This window comes from Hakea prostrata, chromosome 1 (genome assembly GCF_041222555.1).
Source record: "Hakea prostrata isolate BN-2017 chromosome 1, UWA_Hpros_2, whole genome shotgun sequence".
In the NCBI taxonomy this organism is placed as follows: Eukaryota; Viridiplantae; Streptophyta; class Magnoliopsida; order Proteales; family Proteaceae; genus Hakea; species Hakea prostrata.
Window position 1 is genome coordinate 3,473,154 of NC_142600.1, and position 27,580 is coordinate 3,500,733.

Genomic DNA, 27,580 nt, shown 5'->3' on the forward strand with positions numbered 1-27,580 from the left:
TTTTCATTTTTTGAACTACACTATTGAAATCCAAAAAAAAATCTTGACCATCACTTCAAATCTGGTATCTGGACCATTTGCAGCTCAGTGCTGCACATTTAATGTACAGCACTGAAGCCAAATCGTTGCGAAAGAAGAGAGGATGGCTGTAGTTGGACTAGAAGGGAAGAAGCCTAATGTAGTTTGTATGCCAGCTGGAGCTCAGAGCCATATAAACACTATGCTAAAGTTGGCAAAACCTCTCCACCAAAAAGGCTTTCGCATCACCTTTGTCAACATTGAATTCAATCACAAACGCCTACTGAGATCTAGAGGTCCAGATCTGCCAAGGGCTTACCTTCCTTCCAGTTCGAAACTATTATGGGCAGCCTCCAACCTTCTAATGCAAATGCCACCCCAGACATCGCTGCCCTCTTTCATTCTACGAGTATGACTGGCCTAGTTCGTTTCAGCAACCTTCACTCCAAACTAAACAGAAAACTAGCTAGATATCCCTTCAATCACTTGCGTAATCTCTGATGGTACCATGAGCTTCACCCTTGAAGTTGCAGAACGAGAGTACCTAAAGTACTGTGACGTCTTACACCTTTGAGGCTTTGAATGGTATAGGAAAAATAAAGAATACCCAGTTGGTGGGTGAACCACAATAAATCTGCATCATCCTTGTTTAAATTAGTTTTGTTTGTTCCTTCTTCTTCTTTTTGAGTCTTTGCATTTACAAAAATCAGACATGAGCTCTACCGTTGGTTTTATTTATTTATTTTTTTTTTTTAAAAATTCTACTCCTGCAACTCTATTTTCTATACCATACTCATTCATCTAGATCCGTGGTATTCATTCATCTAATCTGTAGTGTTAACTCTCTTGTGTACAGTGAGAGACGAGAGCTTCTTGAGGAATGGGTTTTTAGATAGTCCTAGTGATTAGATTCCTGGAATGAAAGACATCTGTTTGAGACACATTTATTAGAACCACCGATCCAAATGATATCATTTTAAACTCCCTTATAGGAGAGTGGCTGAAGCTCCAAAAGCTGATGCAGTCATTCTAAACACCTTTGATGACCTAGAACACAATGTTCTGAATGCACTCTTTAACAATATTGCCTTGCATTTACAGTGTTGGTCCTTTATAAGATATGAGATACTAATAATTTGGCATTGGAATAACTTCTAACTAAATATGCTATTAGTTAAATAAAAGAAATATAAAATCTGAAAAATATATATTTTGGTCATAAAAATGACGATATGTTCTTTATTGTTTTTTTTTAAATATCACAAGAGAGGCAAATGTAAAGTGTCACTTTCTTTTGACTAAAAATGATTTAGACCAAACTCAAGAGGATCCAAATGAAAATTACCCATTTTGTCAAATGAAACCCTCTAATCTCCCTAAGAAAATTATTTTATTTATTTATTTATTATTATCTTATAATCCGTGAATTTCTTCTCAAGTAAATGAACATATCTATCCAGGTTGACCCAAAAAAAAGCATACTTATCGAGAAGAACTTACCACCGGGGGTGGTGGTCTAGTGGTTCCAAGCTCACTCCCAAGTGGTTTGGTAAACCTCATGTCCCAGGTTCGAATCCCCTCTGCTCCTCTGTTTCTTGCATTGGACAGTTGTGTGCTCTTTGGCCTGGGCATGAGTGCTACCGGCTTCTGTGGACTATACTAGGCCTCCGGTGGGGCTCCGTTGACGGGGCCAGTGCTTGCGCTGGTAGTGCACAGGGCTAATGCTTGCATAGGTCGCACTCGATAAAAAATCCGAACATTGCGTAGCAGGGGGGCGCTAGGTCGCCGCTACTGCATCCCCAGAGGTTTGGGGGCAAAGGCGCAAAGCCCCTTAAGGATATAGCAAGGCGCATATATACTGGTTTAAACGAACCCAATCTCCGAAAGAAACAAAAAGAAAAAAAGAAAAGAAAAAAAAACACATTTTAAGAATACGGAAAATAAGTATTCTTTTATTAAGGGCTTTTGAAAGAAAATGACTAGTAATTAAGCGGTGAAATGAAATGGTAAAACAGCTTAATTAGTGGGGTTTGAGAAGCATTAGGTGTAATTCAGAGCTGTAACACTCCATCTTGGACACTGGAGAAGGGGGAAAAATCTACTGCATGAACCGCAGAAGAAAAATAATTGTCGTTAAGAACCCCGACCATGCCATTGGACCTTTCTTTGTCTCCTCTTCATCAACTCTTCCCTTGTACATGTTCGTCCTCCACCTCTGAACTTGCCGGTCCAACTCCGGCTGTTTCCGAGCTCTGCTGTTGGGTTATCTGTGAATCTGACACTGCAATGGTACCTCCAACATATAAGGTTAATGGTTCACTTCAATAGCTTTCACTTACCCAAGTTGAGCAGGAAGACAGAATACACATCTTCAAGGAAAGTATCAAATTTCTAACGAAGTTGCAGCAGCCATTCTTGGAGAGAAATAGAAGTAGTTACATACCAGGAGGTCTTGAAGGTGATGGAGCTTGTAGAGCACGGGAGGTGGTGGTGGTGTTGGTGATGAAGGAGCCCTCCTCAAGTGCAGTGGTGGTGGTAGTGGGAAGAGTGAAGGAAGAGGATCCAACCATACGTTGAAGCTGAGTTGCAGAGAAGGTTAGCCTAGGGGGTGCTTGTGTAGCTGCTGCGGCTGGCAATGCGTACCCATAATAATAAGAAGAGTTCCCCATTCCCATGCTTGATGTTGATGTCCCGTACATCTGATGGTAATACTGGGCTTGCAGATGTGGGCTATACATTGTCTGCCCAATGGGCCCAAGGCCCAAAATATTCAATCAGAAACTCAGAATATTTATCCATTAAAATAATAATAATTCACAGAATATTTGATTTCTTACTTGGGTGTATCCATAATCTGGTGCGTAAGTCGTATACCTGCAAATAAGTAAATGTCGATCACTAAGAATTGCACGAGACTGACAGAATCTTTTTATCTTATAATATCTAATAGAGGCTATTAAATATTATATATATATATATATATAGAAAGAAAGAAAGATAATGGGCCTCCATGACCATGACCGGCCCAACGTGCGTTTTCTGTACTAAAATGGAAGAACATGAAATCTGGTAAACGGTGCGTGGGTACCAGCCTTGGACAGGTTGGCTCCGAGTTTCCGAGGGTTTTAAGATTATGAATTGGTGGCTCCTACTTTCTTCTAGAGAATTGGTGGTGGCCCACATCACTTGACTCTAGTACCCTTTGCATGTGGAACAGTCAACAACACACAATGTTTTGTCTTGGTCACTCGTTTAGGCCTTCTTAGCAATATTTTGAGGGCTAGGGGCTACCCACCACATAAAAGATGCCTAGCTATCTCACTGCAATTGAGTAAATCCCATGCTATGGAAGGTACACACCAGGGCAACCTTCCTACCTGCAATGTTGCCTTTGTTAGACGTGCAGCCAAGTTGGGATTTTCTTTTCTTTTTTTCCCATGTCTTCACTTTTTTTTTAAGTTTTTTTTTTTTTTTTGAATTTTTTTTCAGAGAATCTACCAAAGAATTTATCTAATAGATAGGAAATCTTCGAGAAGCTATTGATAACTAGAAGTTCATATTCTCTCCACCCAAGCAAGTCGTCCATTTATCCATTCACTCTTATAGTGGGTCTGACACAAGCATGCCCGTAAAATACGGACATGCCCATGTTTGAGGGTGGAGGAATGAGAAGACTAACAGTTGGGTTCTTCTGAACGAAATGAATTGTACCATGGATGGATGATGTGTAAATGCAGAGAAATTTGAAGCGATCATTATTCGTTTGGGCAACCTTTCCAATAGCACTAGACTTGGTATCTGGGAGTTCCAAAATAGTTCCAAAGGTTGGGATGAGAATTTTGCATGCTATATATATATATCAAATTGCAAAATGCCTAAATTTCTATAAAGAATGATGTTTAATTCACATACACTATTTAACACCCCTAATAGGATTTCAAAATTCTTCTATGTCAAACTTTACCATATATATAAAGATAATGCGAAATGCTTCTACACAAGCAGAGTATGAGAGAACAGTTTTGAATTGGTTGGAAAGCTTAACTCACCCGTAAGGAGGATAAACGACCTGAGGAGGTAATGTGGGTGGTGGTGGTGGAGGTGGAGGAGGAGACAGCAGTGGCCCGCCAACTCTGTTAAACGAAGTTGCACCCATTGGTGCGACCCCACGGTAGTGGGTACCTCCTTGATTTCTTCCTGTAAATTAGTAAAAATCAATAAACCAAACACAACCACATTATCCTTCTTATTTATTCAGTTTTAATGAACCAAGTCATTTCATGACAGACAATAACCTCGAGGTGGTGAAGTTCGAGGCCGACCAAATGAAGCAATATTACAGTTGGCCCTCCTCCCATCGATCATAGGGTTCGCCTCAACACAGGCCCTTCTTGCTGATTCTGGATCACGAAATGTCACCTGCCCAGAATATATATATTACATACATTTCTTTGATTCCTCCATTAACACAAACTCTTCTGGTTCTGGAAGATGTCGATTGATATGTATAAAGACAGAAGAAGATGATAGAAATAATTAAAAACTTACGAAACCATAGCCTTTGGACCTTCCGGTGTTCTTGTCAATGATGATAACAGCTTCAAGAATATCTCCAAATTGTTCAAAGTATCTCCTCATTTCTTCTGTCTGTGTTTCCCAAGCTAAACCCCCAACGAACACCTTCGTATAAGTCGTGTCTCCAAATGGAGACCTGTACGGTTGGAAAGCAGCCATGGTAGAAAGTCGTTTTTATCTTTCCACCTTAGCTAGCTAGCACGCTTAGATCGTCAGAACTGTCAAATGGGTCAATTTCTTCCACCTTCTCTTGTTGTTCTATCTTGTCTTCTTCTTCTTCTATGATTGCTTCTCCCTTCCATTCCTCCACTAAGGCACCAGAAGCAGCATTGAGAGGCAGACAATTGAGTTGTTGCGTTCGTCTTTCGTGGGTTATGAAGAGTAATTACAAGAGATCGGAACTGGAACGGAAGAGATGGTGAAGATATCTATCCTCTTTCTTCCATTCTCTTCTCCGACAGCTGCAAACGTTAATTTGCTGTCTCTGAGAGAGAGAGAGAAAGAGGGAGAGGGGGAAAGAGAAAGAGAAAAGAGATGGTTTTTGTAAGGAATGCCAGCTGCACGACTACGCTAGTCGGCCCTGGTCCTCTCTGTCTCTCCCCATTAATATACTCCCCCAACAACTACTATTCCTCTCTTCTCTCTCCCTCTCCTCTTTTCTTTTCTTTTTTTTTAAAACAATTACAATGTTTTGTAGCTGTGTTTTTTTTTTTTTTTTTTTATAAGAAAGAAAAAGAAATTTCATTGACTAAAAGAGTTAGTACAACCAGTAAAATCTGTCATATACAATTGCAGAATTCTCGCACTGATAATTGGCCAATCAATTGAAGACTCAACCGAAAAGGTTGACCTAGCCAAAGAATCCGTCAGAGAATTAGTTGATCTTGCCAATGATGGGTTAGTCAAGTGGTTAAAGATCCGCCCTCCCACAGTGAGGTCCTGGATTCTCACCTATTCGGTGGGGTATATTAGTAATTTAGTTCCCACCCCCACAGTAACAAACTACCTTTAAAAAAAAAAATTACATCATCTGATTTAAACATTTGTATTTTGGCCCACGGCCTAAACTCTGAACCCTAGCCTGCTTTAATATGAAAATGTACAAAGTTGTTGTAACATCCTTAACCTAGCCTAGTTTCATTTGTTTCCTACCTTAGCTAAGTCTAACTCATAAGGTCACATTATATAAATATACATAGTGGTTTAGCTTACCGATGTTAGAAATTTTGTACATCACAAATTCACAAGATAGATTTGTTATTTCAAACCCACCCCCATCAATATTAAAACCATCACCTAGAAGTGAAAGTAAACACTTGACATTACAAATAGAAAGGTCCGAAGATTTTAGCATATTGGGAAAATTAATCTATTGTGACCCAATTAGGATTGAAGCCGAAAATAAATATTCATTCCATAAATGTAGGTAAATTTAATACATTTTAACCCTTTTTAACCTAAAATTAATAAGAACAAACATAACAAACGAAGCAATATATCCTAATCACTATGCCTTGGATAGGGAATTTTTCCCTTTCTGTGGGGAACAGTGGTCATTCTACATATCCCTCTTTCTAATTCTGACCAAGACAGGGGACAATAAACCACATACTTCCACATTGCATTCTCCTCAAATTATGTACATTTTCTGATGATTAATTTCATTTCTTTTCAGGACTTAACTATCTCACTACCTAATTTAACAATAGTTTAAAAAAAGCATCTAGTTTTATTTGATGTAAGAATAATGCTTGTCCACCCATTAAATTATAGTCATAAATGCCCTCAAATACTTTGGATGACCCAAGCAACGCTCTCTATTTACTCTATTTTTGGTATATATATTATGTGCATTTAATAAAAGCTAACTGGTACTCAACTGCTTTTTAGCATTAGTTATTTTTAATTTACTTTTTTTAATTTATTATTTTTAATTCTTAAGGAGTGGGGGAAGGTCAATCAAAAGGGGTATTGCAATGTGTAGATTCACATCTTCTGTAATTCATTTCCTTACAACTCCGTACAATTCCCTCATAAGATTGTGCCATGTGACATTTAAGTAATCTAACAGTTACCCAACAAACTAGAGTTTAAATAAAATTCAAATTTATAAATGGGTTTAAATAAAATTCAAATTTAGTTTAAATTGGGTAACCGTTGGATTACTTAAATGCCACATGGCACAATCCTATGAGGAAATTGTAAGGAAAGGAATTACAAAGGATGTGAATCCATGAGTATCAATATTGGATACATTCAAGCACGGTGACTAAATGCTTAATCCGGCCAAGAATATTTTGAAGAGAGGATGAAGATGGCAACAGAGCAAATTAAAGCAGCTCAGAACATGCTGGCCCCATTAACTGATATAATCAACAAATTAAGAGCTGTTTATCAACAACTTCTATTGTGCCTTAGTTAATTTTTATTCTTTTGGTAGTCATCAATTAAATAGGTTTAAAAAATATACATGTTTGTATGGTCATGGTTATGGGTATAAATATGGAACTACCAATTTCATTTTACTTACAAGGACCGAGTCAAGATTTAACATTGAGGGTTGAATAATAAAATTAAGTCAAGATTTAACATTGAGGGTTGAATAATGAAATTACACTGAAAGATGATCAAGTAGTGACATTTCACATATAGAAAGAATGTCAAAAAGGTCTCTCTAGGAAAATTTTAAAAAATCAAAATGAACCGAAGAATTAAGTGTTAGTATTTCACACATAGACAAATAGCAAATTTTAAAAAATCTAGAGTTGTTCTTGGGTATGAGGGGGCACCTATGCTTTTATTCTCACATTCAACTTGACATAGGTCAATCAGTCCACCTGTGTCAAGTTGAATGTGAAAAGACTGTCCACCTAGACGACTCCTCTTTAAATGCAATTTTTTTTTTTTTTTTTTGATATGAGGTTCATCCGGGCCAGTTTGCGCACACCAAGATTACATCCTCAAATGAACTTTTATGCCCCTGCATGGGTGCAAACCCAAGACTTCTCCTAGAAAAGTTGGGCCTTTAACCGCTTTACTAACCCATCATTTATACTACTAAGAAATGAACGATATGCACACTGAAGTCGAACTTCCCTTTGAATGGTGTATGGTCCACAGACACAGAGATTCTAATAGAGTTGAAAAGGTTGCACACATGAGGCAAAGCCTGAGGGTGTTTATGATTGTATAGGTTATGTGCACAAGTAGACGCATGTGAAGCGAAACACGTGCCACTTGGACAGTGTATGCCGTTTTTGCTCTTCTGTTGCTATCGTTTGGTACAGCGAAAGACAGCTTATCCGAAACCTCTATAACTTTGACAGCGTACCTCTCTCTCTCTTTCTCTCTGTTTTTCTTATACAAACCCGAGTTTTGCCTTATCATTGTAGCAGTGAGCTGGATTTTCATCTCTGCTATTTCTTTTCTTTTATTTTCTTTTTGTCTAAGGAGTCCACCAGGTTGGCTGTTTAAGGAATTGTACAAGCAGACAATACATTAGGAGGTGAGGGTGGAAAGAAGACTATTACTATAATTGTTAATATTTTATTATATTCTTTTGGGTTCGGAATGATAGTTCGCTCTTTATGTGTAGTATCATGTATTCCTTGAACTTGAATGCCTACGGGGTGGTGGCGGACTTGCTAGCGCGTATGTTTTGTTTGAGTTATCTTGATTCAGAGTTAGTTCGAGCCTTTCTCACCAGATGTTTTTTCGTTTGGTGACTCGTGGTAAAATCATGGTTTCTTATGTCGGCACGGGGCAAAAAATCGACGTGTCGCTGGGGGACACGACACCCCCAGTTACACCAAATTTACTTTGTGTCAGATATATCGTCGACTTCTGGCGATAAATAGGGAAAGTCGGGCGAATTTTGCCTGAATTTCCCACTCGATTTTTGTTAAATTTCTCTGTTCTCCAGAGCTTCTCTTTATCATTTTTCGCACTTTTCACCATATTTTGATCCGATCTTTGACATCTTCGAATACATCTTACTTCCTTATTGCTGGATATCACGTTGTTTCTATCGATCAAGAGCCGTTTCGCACAGATTTGAGAGTTTTTTCGTCAAACAGGTAACCATTCTTCTCCAAATAATTTTTGACAAAATGCATGATATAATGATATTGGATGATTTTGAAATTAATATATGTTGAATAGCATGAGTTTGTTGGGGGGCATCACTATTGACAGTCTGAGTCACAGGAGTTCGATCCACTCCTGTTCGATCCACCTAGGCACAGTACTTGGTACTGAGAGTTCCAGATTTTATATGGTTGGATGACTCTATGTATTTGTACAATGAATTGTAAACTTTATATGATTTAGTTTTTATGAGTTTTTAGATTTTTTGTTTTGGGGCTTTCGTCCGCGTACAGTAGGACATGGGTCGATTAAGAACATTAGTTTAGGTGATGTTTTATGTCAAAATAACACTCTCAATGTGTTTATTAGCCTCAAATTAGGCTACACGTCAAATTGCAGGTCAAAATGACCTAAAATTTCAGGCAACCAAAAGTCGCCAAGTCGCCAGGGTCCGACACGGCGATACAGGCCGACATGTCGAACCTTGGGTAAAACATATCACCGAAAGTGATATTTTGTCGAAACTTCACCGGATATCTCTTTTAGTCTTTCTCTTGATTCGTCAGCATCTTTGAAATCTACAGAAATAAATACTGTCGAATATGCCAAAAATCTAGTTGTTCAAACGGATTTTGGAAATAAATGACTCTAGTGTTTCATGTTTATAGAGTATGGTGGTGATACATTGCTATAAGCCTTTAACATACCTGAAAGCCATTATATATCACCAAAAATCTGCAACTCAAATCACTTTGATTTCAGAGGGTTCACAACGATCAGATTATATATTTATCAAGTTTTAGATGGCGCTGCGAGTTCCCTTAATTCCCCGGGCAATACCATCACCAAATCCGGGAGACCTGAATTAGCAAAATTCTCGAACTCTTTGATGAAACAAACTCAAGTGGCATTGGCTTCTCATCATCAATTCTAACCCTAACATTTGATTCCTCCTCTTTATGGTAGGACCGTAGGAACATCTGCTGCCTCTTCCCTAGAAGAAGGATAGTCAGTCTCCTGCAATCAAGACCCAGGTTGTCTATCAAACGAAGACCGAAATACCCTTAAATATTTGTGAAAATTTGTAAGTGCACAAGTGTGAACGGTTTGCTGTTAGAGCTATTGGAAGCAGTATCCCATTGGTCGTAATTTGAGTTGCAAATAAATTAAAAAAAGAAAGAAAATGAAAATTGAGTTGCAAATCTGGCAATTGTTTTGATGAATTTATTTCTCTTTTGTCCATCAGAGAAGAAGACAAAGTGTTGGGGGCAGGGGTAAGATTGTTCCACTATAATCTACATGTATACTCTATAGTCTGATTTTATGTTCACCTTCAAACTGAAAAATATCAGGTCAAAGGAATTGATGAAGAAAACATAATGAGAATAAGTAGATCCTTTCCTCCCACATTACCTCCTAAAATATTTTCTTTTCTTTTTTCTTTCGTCCAACCCAAAATATTTTCTCATTGCCAATCAATCTACATTTCAATATTTCTTTGGATTGGAAATGATACTCTTATGAAATTCTAAATTAAAGATTTCTGTTTATTTTTTAAATATTCGATGTTAATCACATAAGGGGTGGTGGCGCAGTTGGCTAGCGCGTAGGTCTCATAGCTGTTTAAGAGTAATCCTGAGGTCGAGAGTTCGAGCCTCTCTCACCCCAAATTTTTTAGTTTGAGTAGTGTTGATTTTTCTTACCAAAAAGACTAGTCTTGATTTCCCATTACTTTTTAATAATCTTATTATTGATTTTATTTTTTAAACCCCTTGTTTTTAGTTCTTATTCTTTAAACCACATCTAGATAAACAAATATTAACACGGTCAGCTTTTGCTGGAAGATCTCGTATTTAGCGAAGCATACCCAGAAAACCTGATGCACAAAGCACAACGAAGCAGAAATGGGTCATGGTCGTAGACTCGTAGTTTTCTGTTTAGATGAGTTTATGGTTTTCTTGTTCCCTTGAAGGTTGTTTAACTCAGTTTTAGTTTGGTTTGCTGTAATAGCTATTGGAAACAGTATTCCATACATAGGTCGTAACTTGAGCTGTAATTGCAGATTCTGGCAATTACAGTTTTAGTGAATTTTTCTTTCTTTGTCCAAAAGTAAAGAAGGCAAGTGCTGCTAGGTAAAGATTGTTCCATTGCATCCAGGTGATCACGACTACAAATATTGAAAACAGAAAATCTCTACTAAGGGAAGAGCAAATCTTCATGCATTATGACCCTCCCTAAAAAACCAGAGCATCGTGTATTAATCTGGCATGCCCATTTTCCATTTGATAGCTAAGATATTAATAGTTAATTATACACGTGCATTATGACACATATAAAGAGCCTCATCAATAACTAAGATTTCGACTAAAACTAGATGAGGACATGAACAATAACAAACTTGGAGCTGGGGAATCCGCCAAAAGGCAGCTATGGAGAGCATGAAAGAATGGTTCCAGATTCCAGGTATGGCCATGTTGAAACCCAAAGACATTAAGCACACTAACATAAATTACTAGCAACCATCAACTGCCAAGGCTTTCATGGATAGGCAAGCCATGCACGCCTCAGCTCCCTGTTTCCTTTACTTAATTTTTCAGGACCACCAAACTGCTCAAGAAGCTATCTTCTTTTAAGGTACAAAGGAAAAGAACTTAATAAATGGATGGGAAAGTATAAATGTGATTTCCATGTATACTCAATAATCTGGTTTTATGTTACCATCAAACTAATAAATATCAAGTGAGGGAATTGATGAAGAAAACATAATGAGAATAAGAAAAACCTTCCCCTCCTACATTTTCCCCTAAAATATTTTTTCTCACTGCCTATCAATCTACATTTCAAAATTTAAACCAAAAACAGAACAATACCTATTGCAACAACAACTGCTCCTCTCCAACATAATCCAGGTATCCTAGGATCAAATATCCCCCTTTGAAGATACGTATATTGCTTACTGGAACTCAGTCTTCGAGAGGATAAACAATTATGTATAGGAGAAGGCAAGTGTGCGATGAATTAACAGGTAATGACATCACCCCAACTATCTTCTACTGCTTGTAGTCTTGGCTTTGTTGATGCCGCCAAGCTCTTCAATGAGTCTCCTTTCTTCACTGCTCAACCTTTTTGGGATCTCCACTTGCACGCGAACCAACTGATCACCCCTCATGCTACTCTTATTTAGTAATGGCACACCTTTCTTTGCCATCACTAGTGTTGTGCCAGGCTGCGTACCAGAAGGAATCTTCAAATCGACCATGCCATCCACTGTTGGAACCTTGATAACCGTCCCTAATATGGCATCAATGTATGACACCTTGCAGGTGTAAAGTATGTTGGTGTCATCACGTTTAAGTACAGGGTCTGGGAGGACATCAATAGCAACAAAAAGATCACCAGGTGCTCCACCTCTCTTTCCAGCATCACCTTCTGATCGGACCCTCAGCCGGCTACCTGAGTCCACACCAGGAGGAACTTTCAGACTAATCCGCTTTGTCCTCCTGACTCGCCCATCTCCCCCACATGTATTGCAAGGGGTAGACATCTCACCAGTCCCCCCACAACTCGAACAGGTCATTACTTGCTGGAAAACCCCCAGTGGGGTCCTTGCTGATGCAACAACTTGACCCTGCCCACCACATGTGCTACATCTTGTAGGATTGGTCCCTGGTTTTGCGCCGGAGCCACTGCAGGTACTGCAGGTCTCTAGCCGGGTTATCTCAATCTCCTTTTCTACCCCAAATACTGCTTCCTTGAAATTCAATACTAAATTGTAAATCTGGTCATCGCCATCCACTGCCCTACGTCTGGAACCTCTGCCTCCCATACCGCCCATGCCACCCATACCGCCCATTCCACCCATGCCTTCAAATAATGACTCAAACAGATCAAATGGGCTGCTGAAATCCTGTAGAAGAAGGTAAATGTTACTAGCATGGAAAAGAAAAAATAATAAATCATGAAATCTTAATTAGTGATCCCTCCCTCTCTGCTCCTGTGCCTGAAAATCAAAAGGAAAAGGGTACTTACCCCCGTGCCCATACCAGCACCTTTTAGCCCAGCCTCCCCATACTTATCATACAAGGACCGTTTCTCATCATCTGAGAGGACCTAGAAAATGAAATTGAGTTATGTAAGTAATTAACTTTATCCATAGAAATCATTCATCACAGAAGATTACAAAAATATTGGTCTTTTACCTCATAGGCATTACTTATCTCCTTAAATTTCTGCTCTGCTCCAGATTCTCTGCGAAAGAGTAAAAGTTACCGCCCCATGAGTGATTGTTAGATCAAAGATGGAAGCAGAAACACGCATAGAACCTTATGCACACAATGATATGTATACACTTCGAATCAACCGATTGATTTTCCATGCATCAAGTGACAGAAACAAACTTCTTCTACCAGATGAAACCTTCACCTAATGATAGTTTCTCTTCTATATCCTTATGTGTTGCTTTATTGAGGGTATTTTTAATCCTGAGGACCCTGAAACATCTTTACATTCCACAAACCTAAAACAGGTTAATTGGGAATATCAAATTCCCTTGAAGTCTAAAGGTTATTGGCTGAAATTTTGCACAACAGATGGTGCTCACTTCGGATTTGTATCACATGAGCCGTATGGGGAGGTATCCTCTTCTAATGCCAGCCTTGTATCAAAGGAAGATATGGGGGCCATATTTTCCTCTTATTGTTCTTATAGATGGGAAACTTTAGTGCAATTCCTAAATAAGATTTTTTTTCTCCTTTTTTCAAGGAAATTCAGTCATCCTCAAAGCTTTCAATACAATTTCCATGGATCCATGTAGCAGCTCTAATTTAGTTTGGATAAGGCTGAATTGTCGTACAAACTCATTACAGAAAGGAGAAATAATCCTTAAGATATCAAAACCAAAGGCCTAGATTCAATCTAAATTGAAAATGTGAGAAACTGAGCTAAGCCCCCCACACAGTTACAAACACAAACTTTAGTTCTTCAATCAGAAAAAAGAAAGGGGGTGGGGGGGAAGAAAACCCTAACAGCTTCAAATGGTGAAGTTCAAGATTGAAAAGCCCAGATCACAAAATTAGCCTCTCAACAATCTAAAGAAGTTAATCAGAGACTGGAATCAAGAAACATTGCAATTCCAGTGCACTGATATATAACTAGTGGAGACATAAACAGTTAGTACAACAAAATGCACAAAAGCTAACTACAACAGTAAGGACCTCTCAGTCAAGGGATCAAAGGAAACTATCATAGAGAATCTTGCTTCACAAACTTCTGAGAGCAATCTATACAAGATTCTCAGCTGATCCTATTCAATACCCACAAATACGAATACTCACATTTGCATTTTGGAATCCCCATTCTCATAAACAGACATTGCAATGACACCAGAACAACAAAGCAGCCAATTTTGCCCCTAGTTGTAGACAATTTAAGGTCCAACTGTAGGACAAACAGTGCCCGAAGTAATCATGCAAATTACCTAGACACTTTTGATTGGTTTGATGGATGCATAAATCCAACATCTGCCAAGTTAATTTTACCCTTACTAGGCAGGGGTAAGCAATAAAACTCAGAAAAGGATGTTGGAAGACCAAGCAGGGGAAACCCATTAGTATTAAGGCCAAGAGTAAAGATTACACACCCCAGAATATTGATCTTAATGCTAAGATATGCAAGATAAATAACTTACCTTCTAGGATACATAAGTCAAAAGAGTAGGCGTATAAACTGAATTTTTGGACAGTTCCAATAAAAATGGACGAACAACACTGATACATAAAAAATTACGGTTCACATCCAACATTCAGCAGAAGTACTCTTAAATGGAATCAACAGGATTACAAGTTCATGCAATTTAGATTAACATCTTTATACAGCTTAGGTGATCTTCCAGAATGCAAGTAAGGAGAAACAAATGCAACCCCAAGATGCACAGGCTAAAAAGAGTTCAAAAGATCACCAGTTTTTATAGAAGCATCACTCACACAGCAATCAACCATACTACAACCATATGACAAAATCCAAGGCAGGGGGAGGGAAGGGATGACATACTTGTTAACATCCGGATGAAAATTTCGAGCAAGTTTTCGATAAGCTGAATAGAAAAGAATGTTATTAGTATATTATGGATAATAAAATCATTCAATAGAAACTCAAGGATGCATCAATCATTATCTTGATTTTTATAGCTAAAGCATCAGAAATAAAAAGTTCAAAACAAGAAGAAATGCTTTTGCCAGTTCAGGTAAAAGATTAGTCATCACACAAGTTGTGCTCCCTCATAGCTAATCAGGCATGGATTCGAGTATCAGGATTGGATCTAACTTTCAACACCAAATGACATCATATACTCCCCAACGTGACCATCAAGTTGAAAAAGATAAACACAACATCTCTCGAGACCTCAGCCAAACACGCAATTTTGAAGAGGTGAGACTGCCCTAAACTTTAAGCACTTGATCTATGTGTTATAGTGCTGCAACAGCATTTTAATTTTGGTCTATGTTTCTATTTCCGGTTGTTTAGTTGACAACCAATTATTTGTAGCTTGGTTGACCAAGCAATCCTATCATAGGCTCAATATTCTTTACAGATATTATTTTCTTTCTTTCCATATAGTCTGTAACCAGGCTTAGGAAACTTTTCCTGAAACCAGTCTTATTAATTAAGCATATCATGGGGGAGAGGGTGCATCTTGTGCAACTCTCCTTCCCCTTCACCCTCTTAGTCCTCTTCTTCTCTCTTTGTTCTTCTCTTTTTTCTATTCTTGTGTTATTTCTAGTTATTAGTTTCAATTTGGACACATTGTATCAGAGCCATAAATATTGCCGGATTGAGAGTCGTTTCCAAGGATGGTTCAGTTCTACCTACAGCAAGTCCCTGTGCTGCCCATCTGCTACCATCTTCGTAGTTATTGGATCTACAAAGATGAACTCGGGTCTCTACTCATCTCCAATTCTACTTAAAGGATCATCAACCCATGTTTGGTGGCTGGAATTAATATTCTGAAAGTTCCATTTGTAAAAACTTGCTGGCCTTCTCTCTTCTCTTTTCTTTTCCTTTCTTTTCCTTTCTTTCCTTTTTTTTTTTTTCTTTTTCTTTTTTCTGGTGGGCTGCCAGGGGGGGTGTTCTCAGACCAGCAGCTAATCATTACTGAACTTATGGGATCTTAATCCCCTACGCCATGAGGTCCTTCACTTATTTTTTCTGGTCCTCCAGACCTGCTGTTTTTATACCTTCGTTGGTGGATATAGTCTTCTTTTCTTCTTCATATTCTTGCTTTCTTGGTCTAATTTTTTTCCTTATTGCAACGAGACAAAAAAGTAAGGTTTCCTATGTTTCAGTTGGGTTCTTATTAGTTGCTTTACATGTTTTTCAGCTTCCTTTTTGTTTAGTTCCTTTTTTTTTTTTTATTTTGTTTATTTGGAGACAGATTTCTGCCATATTTTTTCAGTTTTTAGTTCCTTATTGTAAGGAGGAAGAAGGATCTGCTTAGCTTTATCTTTGTTTATTGAAAGATGCACTGGAAATTATTAGTCTGGCTGCAATGCTACTTTTGGTTATTGTTTTCCAAGTACAATGCTACATATGAGGGGTGGATCAAAGACTTCTTCCCTATCTACCCAAGATTGAAGACTTATTCTACCTACTCGACACTTTTATTGGTGGTAATCTACAGCAATTACCTACCTATTTGGTCCACAATAACCTATTTTGCCTTTTACCTACCTACTTGGTCCGTAATAACCTAATTACCTTTTACCTGCCTACTTGGTTCGTATTAACCTATTTGACTATAGCAACAACTACCTACTTGGTCCGATCACTCATATTGCCTAGTTGGTTCATAATAAACCTTTTTTTTTTCCACTTAGACCTTTCTTTGAGGCTCTATTTCTACCTTTTGTTCAGCTGAATTCCCACTTTCTACCTACTACTTGCCTTCTGTGAAAAGTTTATGCGTGGACATTGGAGCTGCACTTTTTCTTCTCTTGTGGAGATTCTCACCTGCTTCCTACCTCTAATGATGTAGCCGTTGTTGTCAAGAGGCCCCTTAAGCATCGCCTAGGCGTCTTGGCCCTTTTTTGGGTCTATGCAACCTGGTGTCACCTTGTCACCTTGCTTGGTGTCGCCTTGGTTTTCGTTGCCCTCTATCGCCTTGTCACCTTGGTTTTTGTTGCCTTCTATCGCCTTGACAACTATGGACATAGCCATTGAAGATGCTATAATTTTGAGACAATTGCTACTTATGACTACTAGTATTATTTGGATAGTGCCTCTAATATTACGGAATCTTTCAAGGCCAGCCCTTGAGTTGCCCCCCTAAAATTGATGCCACCCCTTGAGTTATCCAAATAATCAGTATTACCCCCAATCGAGTGAAATAACATCACTCAGACCCCTGTCATTAGAAAATCTGTGTTAAGTGATGATGTAAGTAATCTATATTTTTAGAATGACTTAAATGCCCCTACCCACTATCGTTTCTTCCCTGTCTTCATTCTCCTTCTTCAACCACTGCTGCAACATTCGATCTTCTCTTTCTTCAACTACCATCGCAGAGTTGGTTGAATGATCCAAGCCTCTTGATCGCTAAGCTGATTTGGCTCACTATGCCCTTATTCAAAGACAAACAGGACTTCTTGTTACTTAGTAAGTCTATTCGCAGGTACGGCGAAGCAAGGAAAACACTACTGCTGCAATAAGTGTTGTCTTTCTAAGAGGGTATTGTCTCTCTCCCATCTCACTCTTTTTTCTTTGACCATTAAGGCTCCGACTAGTCCATCTCATGAAGAATATGTATCACCCTCCCTCTTTATTTCAGCAAGGGCAAGAGTTTCAATCAGGAATACCCAGAAAATGAGAGAAGCATTATTGAAGTGGGGAACCATTCCAAACAGAGCTACAGGAATCTATTTTCAGCTGTTTCACTTTTACGCAGAAAAAGAAAATGTTCTAGAAAGAAAATTATTTCGGAATTGAACAACAATCATTTTTAACTCACAAGTATAGGATTATTAACAACAGAAAGAAGCATTTTGTTAGAAGACCATGATCAAACTAATCATATCCAGGATACTGAATCTTTTAATCTGAGGGATCTGTATAAACGGACATTTTCCTAGTCATAATTCATTAACAAAGATAGACAGTCCCATAACAGAAACTCACTAGCACCATATTGAGGCAGTAGAAAGCTCTTTGCGGCTCATCCAATATGATTCATTGAGAGAAACTTCTGGGTCCAATGTTGAAACCAGATTTTGATATGCTTGGCTCAATGTAGGGGAGAACTGGGTAATCTCTAATCAGTTGTTGCCGTCGAATGGAACTGGTTTTTGAGGCCATTCTCCGCAATTTATAAGTGAAACTTTCTAAATTGATGGTGTGTCCATACTACATGCAGACCCGCTATCAATTCTAGCATGGACTAATCTAGAGGTTGCACAAAAAGGGGAAGAAAGGGTGGTGGCAAGGGGAAAGGAAACCATGTATGAGAAAGAAGAGAAAGAAACAGTGTTGGAACCCATGGTTTTCTTATTTTAGAAAATAAATATTACAAGGGTAATATTGTAAAATAGACGTGCAAGATTAACGACGTTAAGAATAGGGGGTATCATTGATATTTTGGATAACACAAGGGGTGGCATTGAAATTTCCCTTGAAATTATTGTCGCTGCTATGAGTTTTGATGTGGTTCATATTGGCTACTACCTACGTTTTGCATTTTTGGACGGTTAACTCAACAAGAAGAGTAGTTAAGTTGTTACCGATCATCTATGGCATTGTTAGGTGAAGTTCTCTCAATGGTCACCACCATCTACAATCTACTATTGCTACTTGCACTTAATATCAAAGAAGTTTTTAGTATATGGTCTTATTGTACAAGCTGGACCCAAGTACTCCACCGGCTTGAGGAGGGAGTGACAATGGTGCTGCGATGAACTTTCTATCAGTGCTTATGTTTCTAATTTTGGTTGCTTGGATGACAATTAATCCCATCATAGGCATAATATTCTCCACTCATTGTCTAGTATTTATTTCCGTATAGTCTGTCATCTGGTTTAGGAAACTTTTCCTGAACCATTCTTATTAATAGAAGATGTCATGGGGGAGAGGACTGCATCTTGTGCAACTCTCCTTCCCCTTCATTCTCTTAATTCTCTTCTTCTCTCTTATCCTTCTCTTTTCTTCTTCTCCGTGTTATATCTGGTTATTAGTTTCTACTTTGTCACATTCATGGGTGGTGGATGTCGGTAGGGAATAAGTTATAGGGGTGAGGGAAAATTGCATAAGAAGAAGAAAGGGGAAGAAGAGTGGACGGGAATAGCTACATAGGATACTCAGACAACAACTATGCATTACATTCAATTTTTCTCCAAGCCTGGAGAATTAAATTATGTACAGAGAGAGAGAGAGAATAACTCCTGAAAATAAGATTTCACTTCTTCTAACTAGGGAACTAATTCAAAATGGAAAGTAAGAAAGGATTGAGAAACCAACTACATGGCTAACAAAATATTTAACGAATTGGTTTCCCCAGGAAACCTACATCCTAAAATCCTACCAGATCCAAAAACTCAAACCGCATCCAGTTCATCTCCATTCGAGTTCTCAAACATTTTGGTTCAGTCCAAGGGAGTGCACCAACATCAATTTCCCTAGTTTTGCGAAACCTTCGACCTTGAGATCTATAAGATAAAGTAATCAACACCAGTCTGTTGGCGTCCACACACATCAGCTTTGATAGAGTGATGATCCAATGCATCTCATGAACAAGTCACAATCTTCTAAAGGTCATTAGCAAATGGCATCCCTTAAATAGAATCTGATCATAAGGCTTCCCAACTCCAATAGGATTGTTGACCAATTCTTCAAGTGCAATCTTTAGCAGACAGTGTACTTCAGTTGATCGTTGCTCTTGTTGATTTTTTTTTTTTTCCACATCTGATCTGTCTTCTAAATAATGTATCATGCCTACTGCTATGCTAGAGACCTAGCAGATTATCAAATGCTTTACGAAATATTCAAAATTAACTGGATTTTGTTCCTGTGAAGTTCATAATTGTAGAGAAGAGCTCCTTCATAAGTCATAAGCCACGATCATGGTTTCAGGAATCATATGTATCCAGGAGTCAAATCCACCTGATATCTAAAACTTAGGTTTAAAGGAATATGCGTATAAAAGTAGGTTCAGCATGCATGACATGGCTAAGATGTATCGAAGATTCAGACTCGCTGAGCCTGTTGTTAATTTATTTGTATATGGTCTAAAAGAGATGCAAACAAGTGTTTGTCTTAAATACAAGGATATAGATGTAGAGAAAACAAAGCTCAAGATTTAGACAAAAGCACCTGAAGAATATGGTCCCATCTACAAAAGATCCAGAAACAAATAACTCCAACTCATTTCTAATTATGGGTTAACTGAGGGGCTATTTGGATCAAGGATTCCAATTCATAGGGACCAAAAGTCAATGGTGAACCTCCTGCATTCTTCTAGTAGTAACAGGTCCACTCAAAAGAGAACAAAGAGATGAATTATGTAACTGCAACCCCCTCTCCTCCTACTATGCCTCCCATTATTTTGGAAATAAGGAAACCCCTCCTCCTCTCTTCCAAGCTTTGGAGCAGACAACAAGTTGGTGCATCATTTCCAAGTGTTACTCCATATCTGCCGATGCATTATGGCGTTGACATGGGTACTTCAGGGTAAACAGCCATATCCAATAAAATAGGCCATAAGTTCAAAACAAAAGCAGTGTCTCAAATTCCCAAGTCATTGTAGCCTACTGAATCCCTTAGCCTGGTGGGAATCACCTACATTTAATTATGTTTCTGCATGAATGGCATTCAAAATATGACCAAATGACTTGAAGTGACATACAGAAACAAGAAATGAAATATCAGAAATTGAACTGAATATAGAAAAAAATCTGGTATGGATACTCTTACCACTTTTTATTTCGGATTTGCTTGCATTCCTGGACACCCCAAGGACAGAATAGTAATCCTGTACGTTGAACATTACTAATACATGAGTCCATGAGATAAAACAGCAATGACAGTCTCAGTGGCCTGGTGCTAAATCAACATGCATGAAAGTGACACAATGGAATAAAAAATTTTACAAGATAGAAATGATGAAGCTAGGTGGCTCATCTAGCCACAAAATGTTGCTAGGAAGTAAAGCTGAAAATGATACTCACACTATCAGCTCTAACAACAAGCCTTGTCTTCTTACAATGACGAACATTTTGGGTTGGCCTTGTGTTAAATAATGCATTCAAGGAGTCATGTGACAATAAGCTCGATTGCTTTGAATCCAAATAGTTTATTTTGCTTGAAATTCTGCAAATGGAAAATAATACATAGGTTAAATTACTATTACTGAAACAGAAGCAAATATTCACAAAAAGTTTCTGGAACTCATAAACAGAATAAAGCAACTCAGATACCATCTCATAGATTATTGAAATCACTATTAGGAAAATAGCTGGGCCCATGAAGTAACTTATCAAAAAAAAATTATATTTCCAAATAGATAAGCTACCAAACACTAAAGATTATCAAGTTGCGGCTAAATAAAACTGATCCTCATCCAGTTCAGCTTTAAAAAAAAATTTGGAAACAAGATATTAGGGGTGCGTTTGATAACGTTCTTTAAAAGCGTTTTTGGTGTTCTTCTGTTCTTTGGGAACGGAAGAACGGGTTAGAGGCGTTTAATAAAACGGTTCGTTCTTCTGTTCTTTAAGAACGGACCAGTCAGAAAAGTGTTCTAAAGAACGCTTTTTGCAAAACATAAAAAAGATGTTCTTACCAAAGAACAGATCGGAAGTGATAAAATTGGTTCAAATTGAAGCCTTAGAACAAGTTTATCAAACACCAACTTATTTTTCAACCAAAAAAAAAAAACACTAACATATTCTATTTAGTGTTTTAAAAATATTTTCAGAACGGATTTATCAAACGCCCATTTTCAAGTAAAGAACGATCTTTTAGCACAAAAACATTAAAAAACGGTTTTGCATAAGAACTGGTTTCTCAGAACGGAAACGTTACCAAACGCATACTAGATTAGCTGTCAAAAAACAGTAGAAAATCAAAAGGAAATGCATCATATTAACAACACTCTCTGGTATAACCAACTAAATTAGACATCAACCTTGATTTTGTTCTCATTTTATATGAAAAACAATCAACCACAACAACCCCCCCCCCCCCCAAAAAAAAAACATTTTGCCTGGCAAAGAAAATCTACTATCTGATCCAATTTCTCAATAGACCTAACCAGACAGCTTTTTACCATAAATCAGTAAAACTATAGTTTTCCTTAATTAAAAGTTCCCAAACTCCCAAGCTGAATTGTAATGATCCAACTAGGATTCTGAGAACAGGAACTATCACTAAAAAACAGAATTTTTTGGGGTTAAAAAGAAAACAGAGCAGCTAAATTAGAGAAAAAATTAGAGTTCTAAGTAACAGAATCAATAAAAAATGGACCTCAACTCACAGATATTAAATAGAAATTTGAAAGAAGTGACAAGAAATACAGCCACATAAACCATCAATCACAAGGCGAAGTATTTTCTTTCCCAAACCAAAAGGCTCTAATGATGGAACCCTAAATCCCAATACTCTTAAGTTCGATGACGGCGGACATATACAGATTAAAATTTCCCACTCAAGTTTCCTAAAGCTTCATCAACCCTTACTCAAGCGAACTCAGAATTTAGAGTTTTCCTGACACTAAACATAACCACTTGACTCCCTAGCAGGTAATGACTCAAAACAAAAGTAAAATAACAAACCCATACCTGGCCCATATAGACCTCTTACAATAGAAACTAATCCCAAAAAAATTGAATACAAGTCCAGATGGTTCAAAAAGTGAATACATCATCCTATTTTCTGCAGTAAATTTCAGTACCAATCCCAACACCACCCTCACCCCCCAGAAAAAAAAAAAAAAAAGAAATTCGCACAAAGTGGTTGTAGAAGATCATGCAACTACTGTATTTTTTGGGCTAATATTATGCAACTACAGTTGATTCTCATATACAGATTTACTGGGAGTTGGCACAACAACACAGCCCCTCATAGAAATTAATGACTAATCAAACATTTTAAACTATTTATAAGAGCTTTAGGACAGTGATGAAAATGCAAGGTAAAAATACAGGTCGAAGTTATCATAAGGAACATTTTTATTGGATAACAGGTTTAGAAAAGAAAAAAGCCATGATATTGTCCATTGGAATTTGGAAACAGCCTTATGCAAAAGTAGGGGTAAGGATATGTGCATTATAACCATTCCCAGACCCTGACATAGGTGGAACCTTGTGCCTTGCGTACAGCCGTACACCCTGTTATATTGTTTATTGAGAGAAGTTTCCATATTAGAAGGATGGGTAAATACCACTAAAATTTCTGCACAATTCATGTTCTTTTTCATTACTATTCAAGAGAGTAGAATAAAAAAAAATATTCCCACACTAAAAATTTTAGAAGTTTCCCCCTTCACAGAAAAAATAATCATCCAAAATTTCTTCTGAATGCACATAAGCTCGGAAGATTGTGAAAGATATTGAACAGGCTGCAACAACACCATCCATTTGGGTGCATGGACTGAAAAAAATTCTCAGATTGAAGCATCACTATCTAAGGAAATAGTACAAAGTATTTCTTGGTAGAGACTGACAGCCCTAAATTCACACTTATAAGCTCTTAGAAGCATGTGGTACCTGCCTCTTATCAGCATTGATGCCACTCCCCTACAACCAAACTATTCTAGAATTTGTACCAACAAATAGTAACATAGAAATGCTCACCCATATCCTGATGATATCATTAACTTGTTGACAGAGGGCCATAACAAAGTTTTTGGTTGAACTCCACATTGTGCAACCCATGTATTGCCACAAGCAATGATCGCCATCCAAGATCTCTGCAGTGCAGTGAAGTTCTTTATCAGGTACACAAAAATAAATAATGAAATGTAACAGTGATATGAACGAAGACCAACTTCACATAAGGTCAGGTCAAACACATAAAATCCTAATTTAAAGTTGAGGCCTCCACCTAAAGCCATTGAGGCTAAAATATAGCTTTCTCAAGTAACAAATTCTCTGTGATGGCCATTAGGAGAATAGCAAAATCTTTGCTTCCTAAGGTAGTTCAACTGTCACAAAATATTTTCTACAAAGGATCATATTGGTAGTTCACTAAGGGTGACTAAATGAATCAGCAAATGCAAACTCATTCGTGAAGCTGCAATATACCTAACTTTTACAAACAGTATCAAAATAACATCACATTCTTAGAAAAATCTGAAAAATACGTAATAGAAGTTCATACAATTTTAAAGGGCAGTCCAAAGCAAAGAATCCTCAATAAAAATCCTAATCTCAGCTGTCAAATATTCATTAACCCCATTGGTGGCACCTTCCAAGACACTAAGGCTACGAATTTCAACCTAATACTAAATATTTTGGCGAAATGTCTCATTTCAACATGAGTCAAAACAGAATCCCATGCAAAATCAGCGAAGTCCTGATCCTAGTGAAACTTCAGTCCTTTTGACTCATTTTGTGGAATTTCAAAATTTTTAGTTATATAAGCCCATATATAAAAGCAATACTTCAAGTCTTCAACTCATTTCATTGAAATTTTGAGCTTTCGTCCCTTTTGGCAAAATCCTTTCATTTGTTGCTAAATCAAGGATTGCAGGTTGACCATGGGGCATCCTCTTCATTTGAGTTCATGTGGATGCATCATGTGGTGAGCCTACCCACTATAGAGCTGTTGCGATGGAAGGAATTTTCAGTTTCAGGCAAACAATGACATCGCCATCATATGTCATAGGTCAAAAGCCAAACTGCAACTTTGAATTTTTAATTCTTCAATCTAATGATTCAAACATGTGTGAGAATGCTTAAATAGGCAATCCCAGAAGTTCAGGCAAAATTCTAGGTTTTAACCACCAAAATGACCATTTCAAATGACCATCCTCCTCTCTCACTGAAATGGACAATTCTTTGGTGTCAATATTTCCACACAAAAAAAAAACTGGTGGGCCAAAATACCACCAAATTTTGAAAATTTAAACTTTACAATACACTGATGGTGACTAGTGCAATATCTTATCAAAAAAACTTTAAAAGAAACAACAAGAGTCTTCATCAAGGAAGCATGCAATCCAGCACCAAATCTTATCTCCAACTCTCATGGATGTCAATCAGCAAAACCACATCAATGAATTATTAACTCCAGGTTTCATAAGGATCATATGCTTATTCATCATAATTGTTTCATGCTTTTGTCTATTCCATTGTTTAAATATTCTGATCTACCCTTCTGTATCCTTTTTAGCTTTTAAGACTGTCTATTTCCAGGTTAGTTTAAAATTTTCTTCTCCCACAGTTTTTTAAATGAAGAAGAAAAAAAAAGAACCTAAACAACTTTCATTCGTTATCAACCAAGAAAAAATTTTACAACATAAAATAAGAATCCAGATGAGCACAAGGATGAGTTATCATTATTATTATTATTCTGGACCTCTGACAAAAGATCGCTAAACATCGAAAAGCAATTTCCAAGTAATTAACAAGAAACATAAGTCAAGGCTGCCATAGTTAAACTGCATACAACTATACAAGACAAGTAGCAGTTCCCTCAATCCAAATGCTGACCATGCACAACAGAGATACGCATCTTCTGCAGTTCTGCATTTGACAAAGGTGTTTTTCAACAAGGACAAACAGAAAATCCTACGATGTCTGATGACATAACTGATTATACATACATATCTATTTATTAGCAAAGGGTCATGGACAAATGAACTCAAGTTCTCTAGCACCCTAAATTTAAAAGTCCACCCCTCTGAGCACATGCAAGGCCCATACCACGGGAGCCTCAAAATTGGTTATGTGCACGATATTATAGTAATGCCACCTCTGCAATCCATCAAGTTTGACATTTTCTCTGAGAATAAAAACCATAAAGAAACTTTTTCTACATACCTATATCTATAGGCTGAATAATTTGAACCCGAAACACACAGGTTTCTCCCACCACTTATGCCCCTCGTATCAAAATCACCGTGTGAGAATTCCATCATCAGATAAGTTTTGGGCCAACTGCCCCTGTGAACAATATCCCCCGGTGGAACAAATTATAAAATAAAATAAAAACCTAATTCTAATTGGATCAAGTAGCAAGAATGTGATAATGACTCTTTAGAGATCTGCTTTACAGCTATCTGAAAAACAATACCACCTAACACTGCAGATAACGGTATTGTAGGTCATGCCCATCCAATTTTATGTTCTAAGTACTAGTTCTTTCTTCAACTCCCCCAGTGCAGACAGATACATGCATGAAAACCTTTTTTTCTTCTTTGATGAGAATGCAAAACTACAAACATTGACACACTACTTATATAACCCACAATTTCAAATATTACTTCAAATATCATTTTCTGTACCTGATCATTTCTACTCCTTCTTTGCAGTATCCTAATCCATTCTCATGAGCTCCATTGAATCTCACACTTTATCGAGCTCAAACCAATATATTCCTTTTATCAAAATTCACAATAGCAGCCTGAGATGCTTACTAGATACAACCAGCAATATTATTCCCCATAGTTGACTCAACTCAATAGGTGGATCTAATATAGATTATACAGTAATATCACCATACTAGTCTAATAGTCCTCCAGGAAAGAAAAAAATTAAGAACTATATCTCTTTGCTAACAAACACACACACACACACACACACACACAGTCTGCAGGTTTTGTCCAGCACTGGCAATATTTTTCCAAGTAGAAGGCAGGGACCTAAGAAGTGAATTATCAAAATGTTGCAATTATACATCAACTGGGAAGTAATTATAGAAGAAGTAAGCTAGTGTGCGCTTTATAACCTTCCTGTAAACTTGTAAACAATGTACGGACACGGAGATACCTCCAAGCGCCACCACACACGAAAGAAGAAACAAGGAGGACTTAAATCGGTGTACATCTGCTAATCCCTCCTGTAGTCGTATGGATAGGAAACTACATGCTTTGCCCTTCCCAGGAGAACCTATGTGCTCCTCCCATCAAAATCTTAATGGGAATTAGGGCAATGTCTCATCAAACCTAATAGAAAGGTTGAAAGAATAGGATAAAATGGAAGCAACGAGCGCCTGGAATATCCTCGAGTGATTCAGCTAAAGAAAAATGCAAGGGAAATTACATTTTCGCAACAGAAAGATAATCAAGAATTTGAAAGCACTAAGTCTGAGAAGAAACAGAGTGGCTATTACAATCAAAACTAAGAAAAATAGTTGAAGTACGTCTTGATAACTGAACCTGGTTCCTTCTCTTCTTGTTTAGTCGCTTACCTGCGGTGAAGTCGAATTGTGTTGACGCTACCTAAGCACGAGGATGGTTGGAAGTTTGGAACTTGGAAGCCTTCGACTGGATAGAATTAGCTGTCCTTGTCTGGTTCGAGCCGGTCGACTGTCGAGGTCCTCGAGGATGAGGCTCAACAGCGGACAGGAAATTTTCCAAACGTAAAACCTGATAATAGGTGTCGAATTCTTGACAGAGTGAGGAGCGGAGAAGAGGATTGATGTCTAGGCGCTGATGTTAATGTACTCTGTTGTAAAATCTTATCTAGACCGTTCGATCCCTCTCCGACTTGATGCGACAGCATCAGCTGTGGGCCCATGATATTTCTGAACAAATCGTTGGGTTCTTACCGTTCATTCGTACGGTCGCGTGCGTCGTGTCACGCATGTTCATGTGTGTTCACTTCATTTATGTAACGAGCAGGTTCCGGTGATGCTCATCCAGCCATCGTGTGGTCAGGAAACGACTCACACAGCCAATGGAAGTGGTGACCGAGAGTGTGAG

General features: G+C 37.9%; 2 protein-coding genes and 1 non-coding gene across 4 annotated transcripts; 1 reads left to right on the forward strand and 2 right to left on the reverse strand.

Moving 5' to 3' along the window:
• Positions 1–1,959: 1,959 nt before the first annotated feature.
• Positions 1,960–5,159, reverse strand: LOC149026718 (uncharacterized). Its single transcript, XM_089145675.1, has 6 exons — positions 4,567–5,159; positions 4,314–4,437; positions 4,068–4,215; positions 2,856–2,892; positions 2,462–2,759; positions 1,960–2,299 (listed from the first exon to the last, which is right to left on the reverse strand). Exons 1-6 carry the CDS (start codon positions 4,750–4,752, stop codon positions 2,199–2,201), a joined length of 894 nt encoding a protein of 297 aa, XP_089001801.1. The 5' UTR covers positions 4,753–5,159; the 3' UTR covers positions 1,960–2,198.
• Positions 5,160–10,259: 5,100 nt separating this feature from the next.
• Positions 10,260–10,347, forward strand: TRNAM-CAU (transfer RNA methionine (anticodon CAU)). The gene is given in 2 exon segments: positions 10,260–10,297; positions 10,312–10,347. It is a non-coding gene; the product is annotated as a tRNA-Met (tRNA).
• Positions 10,348–11,272: 925 nt separating this feature from the next.
• Positions 11,273–27,287, reverse strand: LOC149026720 (chaperone protein dnaJ A7A, chloroplastic-like). 2 transcript variants are annotated; one of them, XM_089155585.1, is made up of 8 exons: positions 26,605–27,057; positions 23,508–23,623; positions 20,886–21,027; positions 20,632–20,689; positions 14,728–14,770; positions 12,879–12,927; positions 12,709–12,789; positions 11,273–12,586 (listed from the first exon to the last, which is right to left on the reverse strand). In XM_089155585.1, the coding sequence occupies exons 2-8, from the start codon at positions 23,612–23,614 to the stop codon at positions 11,723–11,725; spliced, it is 1,344 nt and encodes a 447-aa protein (XP_089011711.1). In that variant the 5' UTR covers positions 23,615–23,623; positions 26,605–27,057; the 3' UTR covers positions 11,273–11,722. The 2 variants fall into 2 exon arrangements, with proteins under 2 accessions (XP_089011711.1, XP_089011703.1); XM_089155577.1 differs by lacking the exon at positions 26,605–27,057 and adding an exon at positions 27,067–27,287 and having other exon boundaries at positions 11,274–12,586.
• Positions 27,288–27,580: the final 293 nt, after the last annotated feature.